Genomic DNA, 23793 nt, shown 5'->3' with positions numbered 1-23793 from the left:
GGGAATGGGCTGAATAGAGGTTAGGGTTAAACCAGGACTAACTGTATGCATACGGGAACAGATCCTGTGTTTCTGTCCTCAAAGAGGTGGGCAGTGGCAGCAAAATGAAGATTAAGAGCTGTACAGGAGGAGATCTGAGTAGGAGTTTGTAATTAAGTCTGTATAGTATGTAGATGTACGTGGCTTTGTGTGGAATGTTTGGCTCCAGGCGGCCCCGTAAAGACAAAAGGCTATTCTCCCGTCACATAGCCTACTTGCCGAGCAAAATAAGGAAGTGTTGCTCGCTCTGGTGGCGCAAAGCGTATCTACTTTTGTGAATTTAATAGTTTTATTAGGTTAATATTGCTAGGGTTAGGGTGTCTAATGTTTGTAACCGTTTTAGAAAAGCAATAAACCACGCGAGGTCCCAGCTTAACGTGGATTTTATAATGGCTGAGAGGGTAGAAGACCCTCCGCTATCACGTGGGGTCTAGCTACGCCTCTCAGCCATTATAAAACCCATGGTAACCTGAGAGCTCTTGTGGCTTATTGCTTTATTAATAGTATATCAGTATTTATACTATATCAGTATTTCAAATACATAGAAAAATATCTGCATGAAGTGAACGTATCCGTTTCTCTTCTTGAGCGGCGATATCTTGGTTATCGCCGCTATCGTTAGCTAGTAGTTAGTTAGCTAGTTAGCTAATAGTTAGTTAGCTAGTGTTGTTGGCGTTTCTCTTTGATGTCTTGCTCTTCTTCAGGTTGCTGCGTACATCCTGTCCAGCCAGGAAGTAGAGGATGGGGTCAACACAGCTGTTAGCGCTGGCCAGCGGACGAGTCACCTGGAGGGTCAGCACAGGGTTAAACACTGCCCCTAGTGGACGGTTAAATACATTAAAACCCATAGAAACACTGCCCCTAGTGGACACTGGATGGTCAGCATAGGGTTAAATACATTAAAACACATTGAACGTAACTCGAGAACCGTTTGACCCACCGACTTCACATTCGACACACGCGTTCCACACTCCCACAGGGAGTGCAGTGCCAGGTATCGAGTCGGTCGGACCACGGTTCTCCACAACCACCACAAAAGGCTCTGGGCAGGCTCTGCCAGTGGGCCTAATGAGGTCAACTCCTTTCACCTGGGCCAGGCTCTGCCAGTGGGCCTAATGAGGCCAACTCCTTTCACCTGGGCCAGGTGCCAGTGGGCCTAATGAGGCCAACTCCTTTCACCTGGTCAGGCTCTGCCAGTGGGCCTAATGAGGCCAACTCCTTTCACCTGGGCCAGGCTCTGCCAGTGGGCCTAATGAGGCCAACTCCTTTCACCTGTGCAATTTCCAGCCTCAACCAATCAGGCTCTGCCAGTGGGCCGAATTGATTGCACATACACAACACAGGTCTAGTACATTAAATGGTGAAACAGTGACCTCTAGTGGCCAGAGGACGAGTTACCTTGTAGGCAAAGCTGGAGGCTTCTAGCAGAGAGCAGCTGACCTGTAGAAAATAAAAACTTTAATTTAATTTAACATTATAATATATTATAATTAACTAACAGTATTAACATTATAAGTAATTATTACCATTATAACTGACAACAACAAACGTTGTAATATTAATTAACTTGTAGGACTATAAGATCAAAGGAACGCCAGTCCAAATGTTGCCGAGTTCAGAACGCTCTGTTTGGCAAAGCCGACGCCCCTTTTACGTGTCATTAAGCCACACCCCTACTCACCGTGTCATTAAGCCACGCCTTCTACTCACCGTGTCAGGGTTGACCTGTCGGAGGTATCTGAACGAGTAGTACAGACTCCTATTGGACGAAACACATTATTATTATTATTATTATTATTAAAGGACCAAGCATTCCTGAAAGTAATTGGTCCTTTTTTGAAACTGCTATTTATTTTCTTCCGCCAAAAATAGCAGTTCTGGCTGAACCGTGCTGTCGGTTTTCACGTAATTTGGAGATATGGTAGAGGGCCATGCCAAACGGTGAGGATGCGAAGCCCACAACCATTGGCCAAAGGGTGGCGCTATATTGAAAATGCAAACTTTGACCAGGCATAGCTCATGAACCGTTTGACCGTCGGCAATGAAACCTCGACACACATATGCGTCTCCTCATGTTACTTTTGACCTCTGACCTCTGACCTCTAGATCACCCGCCATTTTGAATTATATGAAAATCAATTAAAATGCATCTCCTCCCAGGATCTTTGATCAAAATGCACGAAAACGTTTTTTTAAGTGAAAAAATGTAGGTTTTATGAGCCAATGAAAATTGCCGTTTTGTGAGATTTTGTCTTTACTTTGTTCTGTTGTAGTGCCTGTGGCTTTGCTGACCTCTGCTGGTCTAAAGTGCCTCACCTGTCAATCACCTGAGCCACACCCTTAGTCAGCTGTTCTTGATTAGTTGCAGGCTATATAAGAGGACTTGTGGCCAGCAGCTCATTGTCTCCCAAACACCCTTTTTGTTGCTGTTATTAGTTAAGTTTCAGATGGGCTGGTCGTAAGTACTGTATTCTTGTCCATCAGTCCCTGTTTTGCAATGCAGGATTTTAAATAAATGTGTAATATCTTTGTAAACTTTTGATCTGACTTTGTGTCCTTTTATGTTAGCCCTTTGTTTGAGCCAAGTTTAAAGGGCCGTAACAATGCTAGAAACTGATTTGTTTAGTGAGAAACATGTATAAAGAACTTCATCCTGATCAAATCAGGTTCTTTACTCATGAATTGATAGATTATTTGATGTTGTACAACAGTGATTTTGAAACAAAGACTGATTTGGACACCTGGCCTTTCAGTTCAGGTTTTTTGTGTCCTGAAAGGATTCCCTTGCATGGATGGTTCTGGTACCGGATGGTACCCAGACCTGGCGAGCCGACCCGGAACACTGAACCTCCCCCTTCACCCACAAATGTGGTAATCTGGTTCTCCAAATTGGAGAAAGAGACTGCTTTCCCTGAACTGAATAGGAACTGAACGGGGACTTTTCAATTCAACAACTTAAAGTGGGCACCATTTGTTTGTTTTTCATGAATGTTCAAAGCTGTTTATTTTCTGATTGATTGAAAAATTGTATTAACAGTTTGCAGAATTACAGTACATTTGAAGCACAAACTCAATACAAAGGCTGTTAACTGTGAGTGGATGACCCAATTAAGCATTACACTTGTTTACAACAGGGTCCACCATGTTCAATTCATCAAAACATTTAGAGACGTACAAATAGACACTTCTATATAGACAAAGAACAGTACAGGAATTCATCATAATGGAGGTAAAAAGGGAAAAGAAACATATACAGTGAGGGGAAAAATGGGGGGGGATTCAGATTTTACGGGGGCCAGTTTCGAATTGAAGCCATCCGTAGGTGCCCTTTGAGAGCGGTTTTGAAGGAGTCAAGGGATTCGCATGTCTTAATGATTGTTGGTAGGGCGTTCCACATTTTGGTGGCATAGGAGCGAAAATAATTTAGTCCCTTGTTTGTGCCGAATCTGGGTTGTACATGGTTCGTTGCACTCCCTCTGGTGTTGTGGGTGTGGACTTCGTTAACATTAAGGAAGTATCTACACAGGTACATGGGTATCTTGGTGGAGTATCGAATCTTGTGGACCAGACCCATTGCAAGATGCTGTACTCTGTCGCCGACCCTAAGCCATGCCAGTCTGTCAAAGTGGGCAGGGGTGAGGTGGGTTCGGGGGGTGAGGCCAAGTAGGAGCCTGGCCAGTTTGTTTTGGGAAGTCTGGAGCCTAGTTTTAAGGGCCTTTGAGGTGCTGTGGTACCAGGAGGTGCATGCATAGTCAAAGAAGCCTTGTACGAGGGCTCCTGTTAAGGTCTTCAAGGTGTTTTTGTCGACCAGTGAGGAGATCCTGTAAAGGAATCTTGTTCTTTGGTTGACTTTTTTGATTACGTTGGTGGTCATTTTATCACCGGAAAGATTAGCCTCCAGGATGGAACCTAGGTAGGTAATTTCATCTTTACGTGTGATAACATTGTCACCCACTCTAACCAAGAAGCCATTTGCCTTGCTGAGATTACTATTAGATCCAAAGAGAATGGATTCAGTTTTTCCCAGGTGTAAAGATAGTTTGTTATCAGCGAGCCAGGTGCAGATTCTACCGAGTTCAGAGCTGAGGGCATTTTCAACCTGCAGTTTGTCCCTGTCCGAGACCAGCAGTGCCGAGTCATCTGCGAACAGGAACAAGTTGCAGTCACAAGCTGAAGTCATGTCGTTTACATATATTAGGAACAGTAGAGGCCCTAGTATGCTTCCTTGTGGAACGCCACAGCTCACTGGGAGGGGGGGGGACAGTGTTCCGTTCACTTCCACCATCTGTTCTCTCCCCTCCAGGTAGGATTGCATCCAGCTCACTGATGTGCTATCGAAACCAATTGCTTTTAGCTTGTTAACCAGTATGGAGTGGTTCACGGTGTCAAAAGCCTTTTGGAGGTCCAGCATGACCATGCCGCAGTATTTGCCAGCATCCACCTCTTGTTTGATGTGGTCGCTCAAATAGAGAAGGCATGTGTCAGTGGAGTGGGATGTTCTGAAGCCAGATTGGAACTCGTACAATAATTTATTAGTGGCAAGATACTTTTCAACCTGTTCATAGACTATTTTTTCCATCACTTTCGAGATGGAGCTTAGAATAGAAATAGGGCGGTAGTTGCCGGGGTCTAATTTACTCCCTTTCTTGTGCAGGGGGGTTACTTTGGCCAGTTTGAAATCTAGGGGGACCTGTCCCTGTTTGATGGAGAGGTTTACTATGTGGGTGATGATTGGAGCTATAGAGATGGCTGAGTCTCTGAGAAATTTGGAGGGAATATTGTCATGGCCAGTGGCCTTGTGGGGTTGGAGGGCACTCAGTTTCTTAAGTACCTCATCAGTTGTTACCATAACTAGTTTAAAATCGTCTTTACAAACACCTAGGTTTCTGTAGAAGGTTTTAATGTGCTCTACACCAAAGAGCCCAGAGTGGGAGGGCAGATTGTTAACCAGCGTTGGTGCTATGTTTGTAAGAAGATGTTCAAGTAGTTGGCCACATCAAGCTTGTCAGTGATGAGGGTGTTGTTCGCTTTAATGTTTATGTTTGAAAACCTGGTTTTCAGTTTCTGACCACAGCCTAGTTGGTTGTTGAGTAGCTTCCAGAGCTCTCGAGGATTGTTTTTGTTTTCCTCAGCTTTATTATTAATAAAGTTACTTTTGGCGGATTTGGTCATGGCAGTAACAATATTTCTTAGCCTGTTTCGTTGGGTTTTTAGGTTGTCCAGCTGAGCTTGGAGACCCCGGTTGAAGCGCTTGGCAAGCTTTGACTTGCATTTTAGGAATTCAGAGCATTTTTTGTCTCTGGCATTCGTTGCAGTCAGTATGTCCGAATTCATCCATGGCTCCGAGCGGGTTTTGACCCTGATGGTTCTCAGAGGAGCCATGTTGTTCAGTACTGTTGTAAATTTGGTTTAGAAGCCAAGCCAAGCTTCTTCGACAAGTGTGCTTTTAAGCTCATCGGACCAATCCAGACTCTCCAATTCTTGGTTAAAGACCTCACTAGAGTAGGTTTTGAGGTCCCTCGATATGACTGCTTTGTGGCAGCCAGACTTTGGTTTTTGTTTTTTGCGGGTACAGAATATCATGAAATGATCACTAAGCCTGCATACAATAACACCTTTCTTGGAGATTCTGGATTTGTCCGAGGTCAGAATGAGATCAATGACAGTTTGAGTAGAAACACACACTCTAGTGGGTTGGGTAATAAGCTGGCTAATACTATGCATATCACAAAACCTACTAAATGATTTGAAAACAGGCGCCTCTTTACGCTGTACGTCTGTATTCAGATCGCCCATCAGGATTTTCTCTGCACCCTCCTCCTCAGCTAAGCATCCCTCAAGAATATCATAAAAGCCTTGCTGGTCAGGAGGTCTGTAGACTGTGCCAACTAGTACTGATTTCGCATTTTTGAAAATTAATTCAACCCACACAGTTTCAATTTCAACATGCTGTAAGTCAGTACGGGTAATGAATTCAGTATCTTTGTGGATATACATGCAAACACCACCCCATTACGGTTTCTATCATTTCTGACTACTGAGTAGTTCTCAATTTCAATCTCAGCGTCCCTGATGGATTCATCTAGTTTGGTCTCAGAAAAACACAAAATGTTTGCCTTGCCGGTAAGGAATAATTCTCTAATTTCGGCCAGTTTGGAATAAAGGCTGTTTATATTGAGATGAAAAAGGTGAATACCATTGTTGTTGAGGATTGAGTTGTTGATGTCAGCAGTTGAGAAGAGTTGATCAGGTCCATTGTCTTTGTTAGTAGCCATGGGTTGAATAGGGGGAAGGGAGCGGGCGTCCTCGGTGGGGGTGGGGGGGGAAGATTCACGTTCAGCTCCGTTCCTTTGTTTGTTTGCCTTGGAGGATCTGCGTTGGGTCCCCAAGTCGTCTCCGTGCCCGTACCTTGAGTTGGCTGTGTGGCCGTGACCGTCTCTTGTGTTGTCCTTGCGTCCGTGTTCATCTGGCTGCAAATTAGTTTCCTCGCCTGAAGTCTAGTGAATACAGGACCAGGATTAGGTTGGATGTCTCCTGCCATTAACAAGAATATACAACAGAACAGTCGTCTGTCGATCTTGCCAAGCAGGGGTTTGTTTCTTTTGGCTGGATTGCAGGTTAACAGCACGTGGATTGTTTACCGGTTGATCCATTGTTGTTGCCGAGGAGATAAAATGCCGAGGAGATAAAATGCGCTGTGTTGTTCGTTGTTTACGCTGGTGTTATTCTCGTAATCAATTTTCCTCATATCCACGTGATGGTAGTACCAGGGTGAATTGGAGTAGAAGTCCATAATCCACAGGAGTAGAAAAAGAAAATGAGCGAGAAAATACGTTTTTTGTCAACATTCTGTGACTTGGCGCAGGAGCGAGACGAAACACGTCTATCCATCTCAACGGCCGGTTTCTTCTGTGAAGTTTAATAATAATTTTTCAGTTAACCTTGAATCCCTGTTTCCGACTCATTTCATTGTTTTTCACTCACTCCTTGAGCTCCTCGTCTGAATCTGGTACATTTTCTGGTTTATATGCAGTCAATTCATTTATCTTTCCCCACCTTATCATTAGTTCTCCTTGTGCAACTTGCTACAAAAACACTGAATGATTTTGCTTGTTAGCTCGGTAGGTAGAGCTCTTGCCTTTGCAACACAAGGTCATGGGTTCAAATCTGGTAAATGGTAAATGGTGCATTTATATAGCGCCTTTATCCAAGGCGCTTTACATAGATTGTGCATCAATTCACCCATTCACACAACACATTCATACACCGATGGCGGCAGAAACCATGCAAGGCACTAGCCAGCACATCAGGAGCAATTTGGGGTTCAGTGTCTTGCTCAAGGACACTTCGACACTAACTCGAGTTGGGGGAGCCCGGGTTCGAACAGGCAACCTTGCGGTTACCATCCAGCCACTCTACCCCTGAGCCACCGCCGCCCCATCTGGGAACCGCCAGTCTTCAAGAACCCGTACCTGCCCCCCACTATAAAAAACCGACCCTGTCACAAGTCCATGATCTTTTTCTCAAGTTTAGTCTTCCATGTTTCTTTTGCATATTATTCTTATTGCCTTCCTGCTTGGTCCGGCCTTATTGCTGCTTGCAGCGATCCTTTTCTAGTTATTATTATTATTATTATGAGGTATTATTAATATGCTGGCCGAGCGCTTTGGCATGGGGCTGATAGGGGGTCAGGTCAGCTCCATATATGGAGATCTAAGGGTGGCAGCGGGGGGGGCAGTGTCTTGAGTGTACAGGGTTTGATGGAATGAATTCTGTATTGGTTATATATGGAGCGTGTCACGAGGTGTGACTCTCTCCATATATGGAGCGTGTCACGAGGTATATGGAGCGTGTCACGAGGTGTGATGGACTGTTTTGCCATATATGGAGCATGTCACGAGGTGTGACGGACTGTTTTGCAGGCATTCATAGTAAACTGCGATATACGGTCGCACTTTTTGAGGGGTGCTAGCCCCTCCCCTATCCCCTTCTATATACAGGTTTAATGTTTGTTTTTAGTTCAATGTTTGTTTTAAAAACATTGAACACAAAATGTTCGCAACACAAACATTAAATGCCGTTTTGACAATGAAGGGAAAGTTTACGTCACCTTGTCCCACGCGTCTCATATTTACCATCGACCATGAAAGGAGAAATTAGGTCAAACTGATGATGCTGTACGATGATAAGAGCGCCCCTCACTTCACACGGGTGTGATTTGTATTATTATAATGACCTGGTTGTGTTAAAAAGCAGGAAGCAACATAACAGTAGGGAGGTAGTAGTATTAGTTTTAGTTTTAGTTTTAGTTTTAGTTTTAGTTTTAGTTTTAGTAGTAGTATTAGTATTACTATTAGTATTAGGGTTAGTATTAGGGTTAGTAGTATTAGTAGTTTACCTGGTCTGGTGAAAAGGCAGGAAGCAACATGTACAGTAGGCCTATAACAGTAGGGAGGTAGTAGTATTAGTATTAGTTGTATTAGTAGTATTATTAATAGTATTAGTAGTAGTATTAGTATTAGTTTTAGTATTAGTATTATTAGTAGTAGTATTAGTAGTATTAGTAGTAGTATTAGTAGTAGTAGTATTAATAGTATTAGTAGTAGTATCAGTAGTATTCGTATTAGTTTTAGTATTAGTATTAGTAGTAGTAGTAGTAGTATTAGTAGTTTACCTGGTCAGGTGAAAAGGCAGGAAACACAGCATGAAGGCTGAAAGGACGATGATGATCATCTTCACCGACTTCTGTTTGGACCGCTGAGAGGCCACGCCCCCTGTCTCACCTCCTGTCTCACTCTCACTGTAAACACACACAGTAGACCTGTCTCACTCTCACTGTAAACACACACAGTAGACCTGTCTCACTCTCACTGTAAACACACACAGTAGACCTGTCTCACTCTCAAGGCCTATACCACCGAAAAACTACAACATGACGTCACTGAGCCGCGGTGGTAAGAGACTCACCGCTCACCCAAACACACCTCTCTGTTTTTACTAAAACTACAACATGATGTCACTGAGCCGCGGTGGTAAGAGACTCACCGCTCACCCAAACACACCTCTCTGTTTTTACTAAAACTACAACATGACGTCACTGAGCCGCGGTGGTAAGAGACTCACCGCTCACCCAAACACATCTCTCTGTTTTTACTAAAACTACAACATGATGTCACTGAGCCGCGGTGGTAAGAGACTCACCGCTCACCCAAACACATCTCTGTTTTTACTAAAACTACAACATGACGTCACTGAGCCGCGGTGGTAAGAGACTCACCGCTCACCCAAACACATCTCTCTGTTTTTACTAAAACTACAACATGATGTCACTGAGCCGCGGTGGTAAGAGACTCACCGCTCACCCAAACACATCTCTCTGTTTTTACTAAAACTACAACATGACGTCACTGAGCCACGGTGGTAAGAGACTCACCGCTCACCCAAACACTTCTCGCTGTTTTTACTAAAACTAGAACAAGACGTCACTGAGCCGCCCGCGGTGGTAAGAGACTCACCCAAACACATCTCTCTATTTTTACTAAGCACTGTTCCGGTGGTCACCTCTTCACCGAAAAGTGGACTATGAAAGTATGAATAGGTGTTAAGTTATTTCATGATAGTATTTAGTTGTTTAAACTTCATCTATGTGGTAAATGTATCATGGAATATTATTAAAAACAGTATAACACAGAATAAAATAGTATACTATTGTACCTACACTGTAAACATTAAGGACAGTTAGGGTTAGGGTGGAACAGTGGAGTGGAAAGTAGGCAGTGCAGCTTGAGCGGCACTGGCAAATGAAATAAAATGATTACTATATTTACTATATTAGATTACTATATTTACCCAGGGTATCTGGGCTAAGCTCACCCTGGGCACAGGGTGAAAGTAGGCAAAAACGTTATATTCTCAACCATGGATGAATGCCGACATCCTAATGGCCATGAAAATGAGAAATGAGAGTTATGCCAAGTTCAGAAAAAACAGAGATGAGCAGCTGTTCGACAAATGCAAACAATTGCGTAACAAGGTCAATGGCATGATCAAGACAGCCAAACAAACATACTTCAATGAGAGAATTGAAGAAAACAAGAAAAAGCCCCAAAAACTTTGGAAGTCCCTTAAGGAACTGGGCTGTAACAACAGGCTCAAAACCAAGATCACGAATCTAAACATTAAAATAAATGGCTCGCTCATCTCTGATAAGCTGAACGTGGCTAACTGCCTAAATGGTTTCTTCACAACCATAGCTTCCACACTGGTGGACAAGTTGCCCTCCCATTCAGGCCTTTATGGAGAGCAGCATATAAAATCTTTCTACAAAGGTCTTGGTGCTGTTGAGGACAGCTTCAAAATCTCGTCCGTATCAACAGAGGACGTGTTCTTAAAACTCAGCGCCTTACAGCCAACTAAGGCTACTGGCCATGATGGTATCCCCACTAGGTTCCTCAGAGATGCAGCGGTTTCTATTGCCCCCGTTGTGGCTCACATTACGAACCTGTCCATCAGGCAGGGCCATGTACCACAGGAATTCAAACTTGCAAGAGTAGTTCCGCTCTATAAAAAGGGTAGCAAGTTGGACCCTGGGAACTACCGCCCTGTGTCCATCCTTTGTTCCATCTCAAAGGTCATAGAGAGACTAGTTTATGAACAGATACATTTATATCTGCTTAATAACAAACTTCTTTTTGAATTCCAGTCAGGCTTCAGAAAATCTCACTCTACTGATACATGTCTGTTATACTTGACTGATATCATCAGACGTGAGGTGGACTCAGACAAGTACTGCGGCATGGTCATGCTGGACCTTCAAAAGGCGTTTGACACTGTGAACCACTCCATACTGCTAAACAAGCTGAAGGCAATCGGTTTTGATGGCCCATCGTTAAACTGGGTGAGATCTTACCTTGAGGGAAGGAAACAGGTGGTCGATGTGAATGGTACCCTGTCTACTTCCCTCCCAGTAGAGTGTGGGGTCCCCCAAGGGAGCATCCTAGGGCCTCTACTGTTTCTAATTTATGTAAACGACATGAACTCGGCATGTAAATGCAATCTATTCTTGTTCGCAGACGACTCAGCTCTCCTAGTCTCGGACAAAGATAAATCGCAGGTCGAGAGAGTACTCAGCACAGAGCTCGGTAGCATCTGTCTTTGGCTCTCCGACAACAAATTGTCACTGCACCTTAGGAAAACTGAGTCTATTCTGTTTGGTTCAAGTCATAACCTCAACAAGTCCCCGGGCTTCACAGTTAGAGTGGGTGACAGTGTGGTCACAAATAGGGAAGAGGTCACTTACTTGGGTTTTATACTAGATAACAAACTCACGGGTGAAAAAATGGCAATGAAAGTGATCTCAAAGGTCAACCAGAGAACTCGTTTCTTGGGCAGGATATCCCCTTATGTCAACAGCAGTGCTATGAGGACCTTGGCCGGTGCCCTCATCCAGTGCCACTTTGACTATGCTTGTACTTCATGGTACAGAGGTATCTCCAAGCTATTGAAAACAAAGCTGCAGACCTCCCAAAACAAGCTTGTGAGGTTACTACTAAAATTTAACCCCAGGTCTCATCTTACCTCTGCCCACTTTAGTAGCCTGGGATGGCTAAGAGTGGAGGAGAGAGTATCTCAGCTCTCATTGTGTCTGGTCTTCAAGATCCTATATGCCTCTGTTCCTAAGTACCTGCTGGGCTACCTGCCCAGAGTGAGGGATGCTCACAGGTACTCAACCAGAGGAAGTCCATATGATCTAGTTCCCCCCAGTTTCAGGACACTCAAGGGAAAAAATGCTTTTTACTACGCAGCCACTACTCTGTGGAATGCACTCCCTCCAGCCCTGAAATCACTAAATTCTATTGCAAGATTTAGGAAAGACCTGAAATCATGGCTCCATCTACACACTAACTGGTCATAGTTAGCTTCCGACCCTGGATAGCCCATCTCCCATGCTCTGGACTATTCTCTCAGGGTACCTCTTGTCCTATGTATATAGCTCCCAGCCTTATATATAAGGATTATTTATTATATGTTCCATGGTTGTTTTGTTTGTACAGTATGTTTGTGTATAGTTTCATGTTACAAAGTGGACCACAATGGAAACAAGCGAAGGCTTTTTTGTGACTAAATCCATTTGGCGTTTTTTAAAATGATGTCATTTTCTGTAATTTTTCTTAAACTGCCAATAAAGTATTCTATCTATCTATCTATCTATTCCCGGTTAATTCACTGATTACGGGATGTTATCGGACATCTGTGGACATTTACCGGGAAAACAATTTACTGAAGATGTGTGGACATGGAATCTACTCCCCATGCTCAACAAAGACACAGCAGGGGTCTGATCCTTGCACATTGACCCTTTGTTTAAAGAAGGGCACACACACACACCCACACACACACACACACACACACACACACACACACACACACACACACACACACACACACACACACACACACACAGATTTCCTCACTCATTTACCTTAACTAAACTTACATGAGAGTGTAATAGACAGGATGTCTGTTGCAGCTTTTACCAAAGCTGGTAATTACCATGTCAATGCTGCAGTGTATCTCTACAGCCCAGCCATGCACAGCCAATGAATTTCCTTCTCAGTTTGGCCAATCAGGTTATCATGCTTTTGACTTTGAAATCTTAACTGCCAGCCAGCCGGCAGTTGACTCAGACTGACTTGAATGAAGGTAAGCTAAGCTTCTAGCCTAGATTATGTATTTCTAAATTGTTAGTAGGATACAATATTGTGCTTGTTTTGTTTGTTTGTTTTTGCAAAGTAACTGATTATATAACTTGCATTTATCAATTACATGTCTGAGTTGTCTGATTATTCGTTCTTTTGAAAGAAAATAAATGCTCTGTACATGTATTAAGTTTATTTAAGCCCTTTCTAGAAATCAACTATGCTTCTTCTCTTCAACAGAGTTTGTTCTTCACATAACTTTGCATTTATGACGGTTTGGTTTATTCTAAAACTGCCATTACAATCCACCGCTTTATATATGAAAATTGATACCTTATTAATTTACATGGCCCAGGAGATTTTTAGAATGACAAATATTGATGATTAAAACTGTATGGCTAGATTCATGTTTGATGACAGTGGTCAGATAAAGAAGGTTTCGCTATTAAGAAATTTAAAAATTACTGGACACATCTAGAATCAAGAAAAAAACACATCTATAGTTAAATTAGAAGATAGGCACATCTAGAATCAAGAAGAAAACACATCTATAGTTAAATTAGAAGATAGGCACATCTAGAAGATCTTGTAGATCTGCTAATTTCGAAAAGGTAGTTATTCTTTGCTCCGTTTCCAATACTATTTGTTGGTAAAGTGTAATTCCACACTACACGTACCTATAATAGTTTAGTTAAGATTAACTGAAATGATTAAACTTACAATTAGGGTAGGATTTACATTCAAATGGAAAGAATTAAAATGGATTCTATTAGGATAGAATGTAAACACTTCACCAATAAAATAATTGAATATGGCCACGTTTAGTTCACCTCTCAGGCTGTTTTCACACCCGAAAATAAATAAATAAATAAACTGACCGTGACCAAATCCTGCAGTTTAGGCTCTCTGCTACTTTTAACTCAGTTACCCACAAACACACAAATACCTTTCCTCCCCCCCCCCCATTCTGCCAGCTGGACAGAGAAAGAGAGAGAAAGGAAGCTGTAAATCAGACATTTGTTTTTTCCAATATCGAATTAATTCAAATTAAACTGTTGCTAATGTGAACAAGGTGAGGTCTCTTTGTCTTAATATTATCTCCATTCGTTCAACATTTTCTGTATTATATTACTTAAGTTAGCGTTCAACCAAAGAATATTTCATATTTATACCAGTGACTTTCTGATAAGGGACGTTCAACCCGAAACTGCTTTATATCATGTATTACTATACTGATAAAGGACGTTCAACCTTGAAGAGAAAGGAACTATTTAACTTTCGTAAGCTCACTAGATTCGATTTTTTGCAGATCTCACCCCGAAAATAAATCCTTTCTCTCTGTTTTCTATACTAAAGGCCTAGTGCTACCTAGTAAATACCAGAATTGACAGGAGATAAAATAATATTAGACGTTTAACCTTGTTAAACCATCATAAATGATTGATTTCACACTATTGATTTTAACACCTTGAAACACTCACTTTTGAATAATTACTTAGATCCATATTAATTTATTTGCAAAACTATAAATGTATTCCTTTTAACTAACCCACACATAGGCTGTACCAATGACCCCTCCCCCTCTTGCCATTCTGGGGACGGGGTGTTAAATGAGGAGTCCCTTTAGTACAGTATATGTGCGTGGAAATGAATTCCAATATCTTATCATCCTATTTTAGGATTTTCTAACATTGTTGTTCTTGCCTACACTTTTACAAATTTTAGATTGGAGTCTAGTTAGATTAAAATTTAGATTAGATTTTTAGTAGTTTATCAAAACTCTTGTAGTTCACTACTTGCACATGTAAGACTAAATAGATTAAATCACATAGGGTAAATTACAAACTAAAGATCTAGTTATTTTCAATTGTATTTACCCTTTCGTAGTTTGTTTTCTTTAGCCAAAATTGATTTGCTGGCCCGTCGTTGCTGTGCGCCGTAATACAGCAGCATGGTTCAGTGGACACCAACGTTTCATATGACCTGTCTGGCCACAGTAATAGCACAAGTCGTTGACAGGAATGGTGTTGGCTGCGCTGGCTTCATCCTCTCCCATGTGGCGTGCGTGGTTTAGTTGCCGTCTTCTTCTGTCCTTCCTTTCCTGGAGTACAGCATCAACCCTGGCTCGGGTTTGTACTTGTCCTCTCACTGGTCGGCTGTGGTATGGTCCTGGGTTGCCAGGCTGGTTACGCCAGGCTTCCCACGGCGGTGGGTGTTGTCTTGGTCTTGGGGTAGGCTTGCTGATGTGGTCTAGCTGGAAGCCGCTCAGTTGATTGGTCATTTCTTTTCCTCTGTGTTTGGTCATTTGAAAGTCTGGTTCTGGCTGGTCTCTGTTGTGGTTGCGGTCGGCATAATAGTTGTTGTTTGGTAGGGACACGTGGAGTTGTGTGTCCCTTCCTTGGTCGTTGTAGTCGCTATCATCTTCATCGTTGAAGTTTCTTTCGGCTCTGCCTTGCCCCCATCTTTAAAATCGTCGGTTTTTTTTCCAAGTACTCATCTATGGTGAAGACGAAATATCGGCCCTGCGTCACTGCGTCATTTGTTAATGACAGCTGTTACCCTGCTCACAGCGCCATTTGTTAATGACCCGTCTGGCCAACGCTGATGCCATTTTTCTGAAATACCCTGCTCGCAGACCATTATTGTAATGGCAGCTTTTGATATTACTATTAGTAAGTAAACATCATCAGGAAGAAGCAGGACTCAACCATCAGGATTCGAACTCCATTCTTTTATTGTATATGTCATCACACCAGAGAGAGACTAGTGTCTCCCTCCAGAGCTTCCCCAAGCACTCCCCACACACATGTCCCACACATATTTTATACTTTCAGCAGTGTACAGAGTTTCAGGAGTAACAAGAGATGGTCATGCCTTAAATGGACTCTATTCTATAGTTAACTCACACAGTTTGAAATAGGTTTACATGAGTCAGCAGTCTCTAATGAGTTGGTCAGTGAAGAACAGGTGGTAATTAGAGTGTTAAGTATCATCTACTAGTAGGCTACATTAAATTAATCAATATCATAATGTTTATATGCATTTTTGCCACTACATTTATGTTGTCGATTAAATAATCGTCCAAAGATGAAGGAATGACAAAGTTCTTCAGGGTGAAGTATTGAGAATTTATTAAGAAGATTCAGCAGAGAAACAATATACAGAGAGTGAGGAACAGGCCTCCTTGCCTGTTCCAGCAGCCCCTCCGGGCGCAAGCCTCTCAACCCTATTCTCAGACAGTCCTTATAGTCTTGACTTAACAGAGATGCTATACTGAATGGTCATATAAGGGTCTGTGCTAAAGATAAGAGCGACACACAAATAGTTACACAAGTACACATTCGCTGACATAGTGATAGTAAGCATGGAGAAGTCCGGTCAGCTGTTAGATTGACAGCTGCATGAATTAGACTGAGCACATTGGTGAGCAAAGGGACTTAATGGAAGGAAGATAAATACACAATAATGCATATATTTGGCACTGTAGTTGGCATTCTAAATCTCCCATTACAATCCACAGTGTTTTGTTTTTGTAAATTAATGATAAAATATTAATTTATATGCCACAGGAGATTTATAGAATGACAAATTAATAAACATTAAAGCAAGTACATGTTGATACAGCTATCTATTACTATTTCATTTTTATATATCACGTGGAATTTGCTAAATGGAATCGTCATCACTCAAGAAATTCACTTCATGGAAATAAAAATAATTACTCCCCACATGGAATTTTTTCCTCACATGGTGCAGTGTTTAGATACAGATAGGTATCAAACATATCACATGCAACACATTGAAGAGACAGGAACTATTTGAGTTACGTAAGCTCACTAGATTCGATTTTTTGCAGATCTCACCCCGAAGATAAATAGTTCTGTCCTTTCTCTCTGTTTTCAGTTGACCCACAAGTCTATTTGGTCTCCAATGGGCTGTTGGTTCCAATGTTCAATGGCTCCCACATGAGTGTGTGCATGTGTATCTGTGGCTTGGTCTCCTGCTGTGGCAAAGTCTCTTGGTGTCATTCATGGTGTCGATTTTGTCACTTCCGTTGGTGCATGGTGACAGCATTGACCAAGTTGGTGCTGCTGCTCTCATGGCTCCTCTGTAGGCACTTGAAGCTTGTAGGTTCTTGTGTCATGGTGTAGCAGACATTGCTGGTGAAAAGCATATCTCTGCTAATCATCACTGGCTGTTGAAATTAGTCCTTGCAGTCATCACAGAATTATTGTCAATCTGTGAGGTTTCAATCTTGTAGACTTGCTCAATCTTGTAGAGTCTTGTAGAGTTGATGATCAGTTCTTGTTGATTCTGCATAGCTTGCTTCTGTGGTCATCTCGTCTTTGTCCATCTGGAGAAATCCCTTCATCTTTGAGTTCTTTAAAATGAAGTGTTTGCTGTTGATTACAGCAAAGCATTCATCGCATCCTCGTCGCCATATGTTGTCGATTAAATAATCGTCCAAAGATGAAGGAATGACAAAGTTCTTCAGGGTGAAGTATTGAGAATTTATTAAGAAGATTCAGCAGAGAAACAATATACAGAGAGTGAGGAACAGGCCTCCTTGCCTGTTCCAGCAGCCCCTCCGGGCGCAAGCCTCTCAACCCTATTCTCAGACAGTCCTTATAGTCTTGACTTAACAGAGATGCTATACTGAATGGTCATATAAGGGTCTGTGCTAAAGATAAGAGCGACACACAAATAGTTACACAAGTACACATTCGCTGACATAGTGATAGTAAGCATGGAGAAGTCCGGTCAGCTGTTAGATTGACAGCTGCATGAATTAGACTGAGCACATTGGTGAGCAAAGGGACTTAATGGAAGGAAGATAAATACACAATAATGCATATATTTGGCACTGTAGTTGGCATTCTAAATCTCCCATTACAACAGGTAGGTTAGCAGACAAGGACCACACACACACACACACACACACACACACACACACACACACACACACACACACACACACACACACACACACACACACTGTGGAAATATCCAGGATATTGGGATGTGTTAATGTTTAATAAATATGTTGTGAAGTAACAGCACATGCACCTAAGCTCAAACTGCCCAAGACCCCTGGCAGTTGCTGGAGGAACAAGATAAGAATTGTGAATTACGACACCATGCAGGGGTAGTAGAGACTGCCCCACTGCCAGTGGAAGAACAACAGATCAGCATTTACTAACCCAATGACTGTGTTTAACTACAAAACATTATGCCTGCATTTATCTAAAGGTGGATATGTAATTCTAATGCCTAAAAGGAATGTAAATGATTAATGTGTTAAACCCTAAACTCTCATAAAACCATTTGAGAGAAGCTAGTGGAAGAATAGACCATTCCACCAGCCCATGTAATTATCATTTTAAAGTGCTTGTACAAGCTCAGGTTATATATACGTTTTCACCCAAGGGCTGTTCATTTATATTGTTTATTTTGTATTCAGTGTTTTCTGTTTTAGTTCAATAAACCGGTAGATTTGCTGATTACAGGCTGGTAAACAACCGTACTCACCCGTAAATGTACTGGATTTACATGGCCTCTACATTTAGTATATCTGCCCGTAATCCTTGTTTTTTGCGCAGTGTGGGTCCCATCTACATCACCTACATCTACGCCACACGGTCACTGAGGGTGCACTGGGCGACACTACGCCATCTACGCCACACGGTCACATGGGTACAATTTACAATTTAGGCATTTAGCAGACGCTCTTAATCCAGAGCGATTTACATTAAGCAAGAACAAAAAAGCATGGGAATACATCACATAAAAAAACCATTTATCATGAAACATGTGTAAGCTAAGAACGTAACAGTTGAATATCTATATAATGAAACTATACATATAAACTATACATATATACTATACAATGCTATACATATGTACTATGACATGCTATGACTACATACAATGCAATTATAGTGCTGTCTACATAACATGCTATAAGTCTGTATCAAATGCTATCTAAGTCTACAGAAATGCTATGTAAGGGGGTAGGGTAAGTGCTATGGGCCATGATGGAGTCTGAAAAGGTGGGTTTTCAGACTACGGCGGAAGATTGGGAGTGAGTCTGTAGTTCTGATTGTAATGGGAAGTTCATTCCATAGTTTAGATTGGGAGTGATGCTGCAGTTCTGACTGCAACGGGAAGTGCATTCCACAGTTTTGGAGCCAGAAGGGAGAAGAGTTTGGGACGTGTGGAGCGTTGTCCCGGCGTTTTTAGTGAGGGTACTTCCAGCTTCCCTGCGTTGGCTGATCTGAGTGCACGGGAGGGTTTGTAGGGTTCAATCATACTTGCAAGATATGGGGGAGCCATGCCTTTGGTTGCTTTGAATGCCAGCATCAGAGTTTTGTATTCTGTACGGGCAGCGACCGGGAGCCAGTGGAGGGAGCGGAGCAGGGGGGAGACATGTGAGAATTTTTAAGTGCACATGCCGGTAGGCCAGTAAGGAGGGAGTTACAATAGTCGAGTTTTGACAAGACTGTTGTCTGGATTAGGAGCTGGGCTGATTCCTGGGTGAGGAACGGTCTAATTTGTCGTATGTTATAGAGTGTGAACCTACAGGATCGAGTGACAGCTGTGTGTGTTTGAGAGAGATGTGTGACCGTGGACCAGGCCTCTTCGCGGAGCCAATCAGAGGTGTGACCGTGGACCAGGCCCCCTCACAGAGCATGACCATAGCCTGAACATAGCCGATCTACAAGAAGCTCGCAATGCGTCGCATGGTTAAGTACAGTTTGCACAGCACAATGCAGATTCAGAACAGAACTACATTTTCACGGACTTTCGTCTTATTATACTTATGTATGCTTATTTTCACCGTGACTGTGAATAGTGTGAAACACTGAAGATTTTCCTGTCTTCTGCATGTCGTAAGTAAGCAGTGAGTCACACTTTGCATTTAGCAGCACCAACATTGTTACCGTCTGCGTTGACAATGACAACAAAACTGTCCCAGACATCTGACTTCCCTTTAGGAGATTGCGTGCTGTAATCGTTTGCTTGTAGTTTGCGTTTCACCGGTTTCACCTCGCTCAAGAAGGGGGCCGCCATGATGATGTTGTGTTAGTGTTCGTGTTGTTACTGTGACTGCGCGCACACACTGTGGGCACGTTCGGAAATAGCGCACTGAGCGCACTGTGCAATGCAAACTAATAGGCGAGTGTGCTCCGGTGCTCCGATCGCGCCCTGTGACACACCCACCACCAGTGGATACGTTCCATTTCCAAATCCTCGAGGCGTGTATTTTAGAACATAATCATTACAACGCAGTTGAACGCACGCATAACCATAATATGTCTATTTTCAAAACCTATTTTTAAAGTTGAAAGGTTTAATATTATAATAAAGCTCGGGTCCTGCACGGGCATTTCGGGTATTCTGCATTTCAGATGCCCAGAACGAGGCCCGGAGCTTTGAAATGGAACCGACCCGTTCCCCGACGGCATGTCAATATTTTGCACCCGAACCGGCTCGGTTCTCGGTTCGGATCTCGGGTAGCTGCCCTCCAGTCTGTATCTCTTTCCCTGTTTCTCTTCTAGTCTTTCTTCCTTCACTCTTGTAGAGCTGCTCTATGGGTTTGAAAGTAGTCACACCTGTGCAAGACCAGTTTGTGAAACAGTATTCAATGTGTGATAGGATCATACAGTGAAGATACGATCTGGCCGCTCCAGCTGTCAGGAATGGTCTAATTTGTTTAAAATTTTGAAGGTTGAATTTAATTGTATTAGTGACTTTCTTCACATGTTTTTTAAATGTTAGGGTTGAGTCTAAAATGACTCCGAGGTACTTGAACTCTGTGACAAGGTCAAGTTCCTCTCCACCCAGAAACACACCTGAGGACTCCAACACAACTGGTCTTTTGGAGAAGGCCATGCAGTCTTTATGGCATTCAAGAGCAGACATGAATCTATAAGCCAGTCTTGAATGCTTGTCAGGGCTGAGGTTAGAATTATTGACACATCTGCATAGCTTTTTCTCAGCACTAACCCATAATGTTCCAACATTAATAAACCTACCTTAGCATTAACCCATAATGTTCCAACATTAATAAACCTACCTTAACATTAACCCATAATGTTAGTTCCAACATTAATAAACCTACCTTATTAACCCATAATGTTAGTTCCAACATTAATAAACCTACCTTAACATTAACCCATAATATTCCAACATTAATAAACCTACCTTAACATTAACCCATAATGTTAGTTCCAACATTAATAAACCTACCTTAACATTAACCCATAATGTTCCAACATTAATAAACCTACCTTAACATTAACCCATAATGTTCCAACATTAATAAACCTACCTTAACATTAACCCATAATGTTAGTTCCAACATTAATAAACCTACTTTAACATTAACCCATAATGTTCCAACATTAATAAACCTACCTTAACATTAACCCATAATATTCCAACATCAATAAACCTACCTTAACATTAACCCATAATGTTAGTTCCAACATTAATAAACCAACCTTAACATTAACCCATAATGTTAGTTCCAACATTAATAAACCTACCTTAACCCTTAGACAGATTACTACTGGAAAACACGTGGAGTTTTGCATTAGTCTTTTCTGCCCTGTACGTGATTTTCCGTAGTTCTCTTTTTTTATTAATACCAATATATTAATTCGGTCCGCACCTCTGTATATAGTATTGAGCATAAATATCAACTACATTTCCCAGAATTCCCGTGTCACGTGACACACGTGTATGCTTTCCTATTGGAAACTGACGCCCAGCCCCCAGTGAACAGGGGGGTTGGTTGACTCCTCCGAGGTGGGCACTGGAGGAAGAGTTTTTCAGCCAGGTTTGCAGTCGCCGCAAAAAAAACAATCTGAAAAATGATCCATCCGTGTCCAGTGGCATTCTCCAGTCCCAGACCGTTGGCCGGGCTGCAACATCCACCCTCGCGGATTACACGTGTGCAATGTTTTTTCTTCTCCCCACCGGAGTTACCACCAAGGCTGATGCCTTCGCTAAAAGGTAATTTTATTGTATTCGAAAATGCCCTAATATGACATGTCTAGTAAGACGATCCCTATATTTGGCCCGAGCCGACCTAGTGCTGATATCAGATAGATGTGGTAGAACCATATATGGATAGATCTAACTGGTTTAGTCATCGTGACATGCATAGTCGGAGAATATATAACAAGGGTCGGTACTATAGGTGATCGACGTAGCTAACAAAAACATCTGATCAAATGAATGTATTGTACTGTGTCTTTGTGGGCCGAATCGTGGCATCGTGGCATACAAATAGATGTTTGTATAATTAGTATCACGATAAAATAATATGGCGACGTTAGAATGACACCACCAATGAGTGATCGCGTGTAATGTAGCTGCCCAGCGTATATCCAGCACCATCACGTCACCACATTCCACTGGCTGTTGGCTAGTAGTAGTTGCTAACAAACACTGCACAAATGGTACTGGCTATTGGCCGGGCCACAAGCCCGGGCAATAGCCAGTACCAATGTTGCTGGATGATTGCGACGCAATGGTGCTGGATATACCCTGGGCAGCTAGCTACATTACCACCGATCACTCATTGGTGTTTCATTCTAACGTTGCCATATTATTTTATCGTGATACTACTTATACAAGCATCTATTTGTATTTGTCATGCCACGACTCGGCCCACAAAGACACTGCACAATAAAATCATTGATCGCCAGCAGCCGGGTAAAACGCCATGTAATAGTAGCGTGCACTGACTACAGCTAAAATGTTTATTTATTTTTATATATTTAGAACTGGCATCAGATGAGGAGGAGGAGGAGGAGGATGAAGAGTCAAGACTGCGATGGCGTTCTCCGACACTGAACCGGATTCATTCATTCATTCATTTCAGGGGGGGCAGTTTTTGGGTGTTTTTTTTATTTAGCCTACTCACACATAACCTGACTCCGCCAGATGGGGCAGCAGAGAGTACACTGGGTTCCCCCCTCCTGCTCCCATCTGGGAACTCTCAGGCAGACTTGATGCCCGGCCACAAAACGGCCTGGCCAATCAGCAGCAGCTAGAAGCGAAGTTGCTCACAAAACGGCCTGGCCAATCAGCAGCAGCTAGAAGCTAGAAGCTGCTAGAAGCTGCTGCTGATTGGCCAGGCCGTTTTGTGGCCGGGCATCAAGTCTGCCTGAGAGTTCCCAGATGGGAGCAGGAGGGGGGAACACAGTGTACACTCTGCTGCCCCATATGGCGGAGTCAGGTTAACTCACACACACACACCGTCAAGGACTGGGTTTGGGGACATTTGGGAGGAGTAGCTCTGATCCATAGCTCTAAATGCGCATTTAGAGCTATGGATCAGAGCTAGGGGAGGAGTAACTGTTTTGTATGTAGGCCTATTTATTTTCTGTAATATTTATCATTTTATTATGTTAGTAGTCGTAAAAAATAAAAGACGCTTTTACAATGAGTTAGACCTGTCATGACTATTTTGTTCACTATTGTGAGGTTTATTGTATATGACTAAGCAAGTTTCAACTGTGATTTACTCTGTAACGGTAGATGGTAATAACTCAATTTCTTTTTTATAATACAGTATACATTCAAGTCTATATTTTGATACATATCATGGGCACCAAGTCATATCAAAACAATGTCCTTGGATGTGTTTTTTATCAAAACTGTGTTTCTTCATAACAGGTTTTTGAGATACATGCATGAATAGACAAGGTACTGGTAAGACTATGTAAACATGGTATATATCAAAATGTGCGTTAGAATGTCTAATTTTACCCCAAAAAAGAATTGAGTTTATATGATGTTCCAATTTCAGAGCTATGGGGACTTTTAGCTGGATAGGTCAGATTGATCATGACTGACCATGCTATTTATAGATGGCAAAATATCTACAGTGGTACATGTGAGAAACTTTTTATGTTATTTTAATTGAACTAGACAACTCACCCTTTAAAATGAGATATTGCATGGCTATGTATGCCCAGCAGAAAAAAAGTTATTTAGAAAATAAAACTTCAACCGGGCATAACTTTTTTTGGTTGTCCTAGAA

At 42.2% G+C, this 23793-nt stretch overlaps 1 protein-coding gene across 1 annotated transcript in view; it reads right to left on the bottom strand.

Annotated features, from left to right (window-relative positions):
* Nucleotides 1–695: 695 nt before the first annotated feature.
* p2ry2.1 (purinergic receptor P2Y2, tandem duplicate 1) overlaps nucleotides 696–23793 on the bottom strand; it is a gene marked incomplete at both ends in the record, with an annotated part of 32754 nt that continues 9656 nt past the window's right edge. Inside the window, 4 exons of the mRNA XM_079532023.1 lie at nucleotides 696–824; nucleotides 1438–1479; nucleotides 1750–1798; nucleotides 8714–8839. Of these exons, the coding sequence (XP_079388149.1) occupies nucleotides 696–824; nucleotides 1438–1479; nucleotides 1750–1798; nucleotides 8714–8839 (346 nt within the window). The remainder of the gene's footprint in view (nucleotides 825–1437; nucleotides 1480–1749; nucleotides 1799–8713; nucleotides 8840–23793) is intronic.

Source organism: Electrona antarctica, assembly GCF_951216825.1.
Source record: "Electrona antarctica genome assembly, contig: scaffold_51, whole genome shotgun sequence".
In the NCBI taxonomy this organism is placed as follows: Eukaryota; Metazoa; Chordata; class Actinopteri; order Myctophiformes; family Myctophidae; genus Electrona; species Electrona antarctica.
Note: the sequence above shows the minus strand (reverse complement) of the source record. Positions and strands in the feature narration are given on the sequence as shown.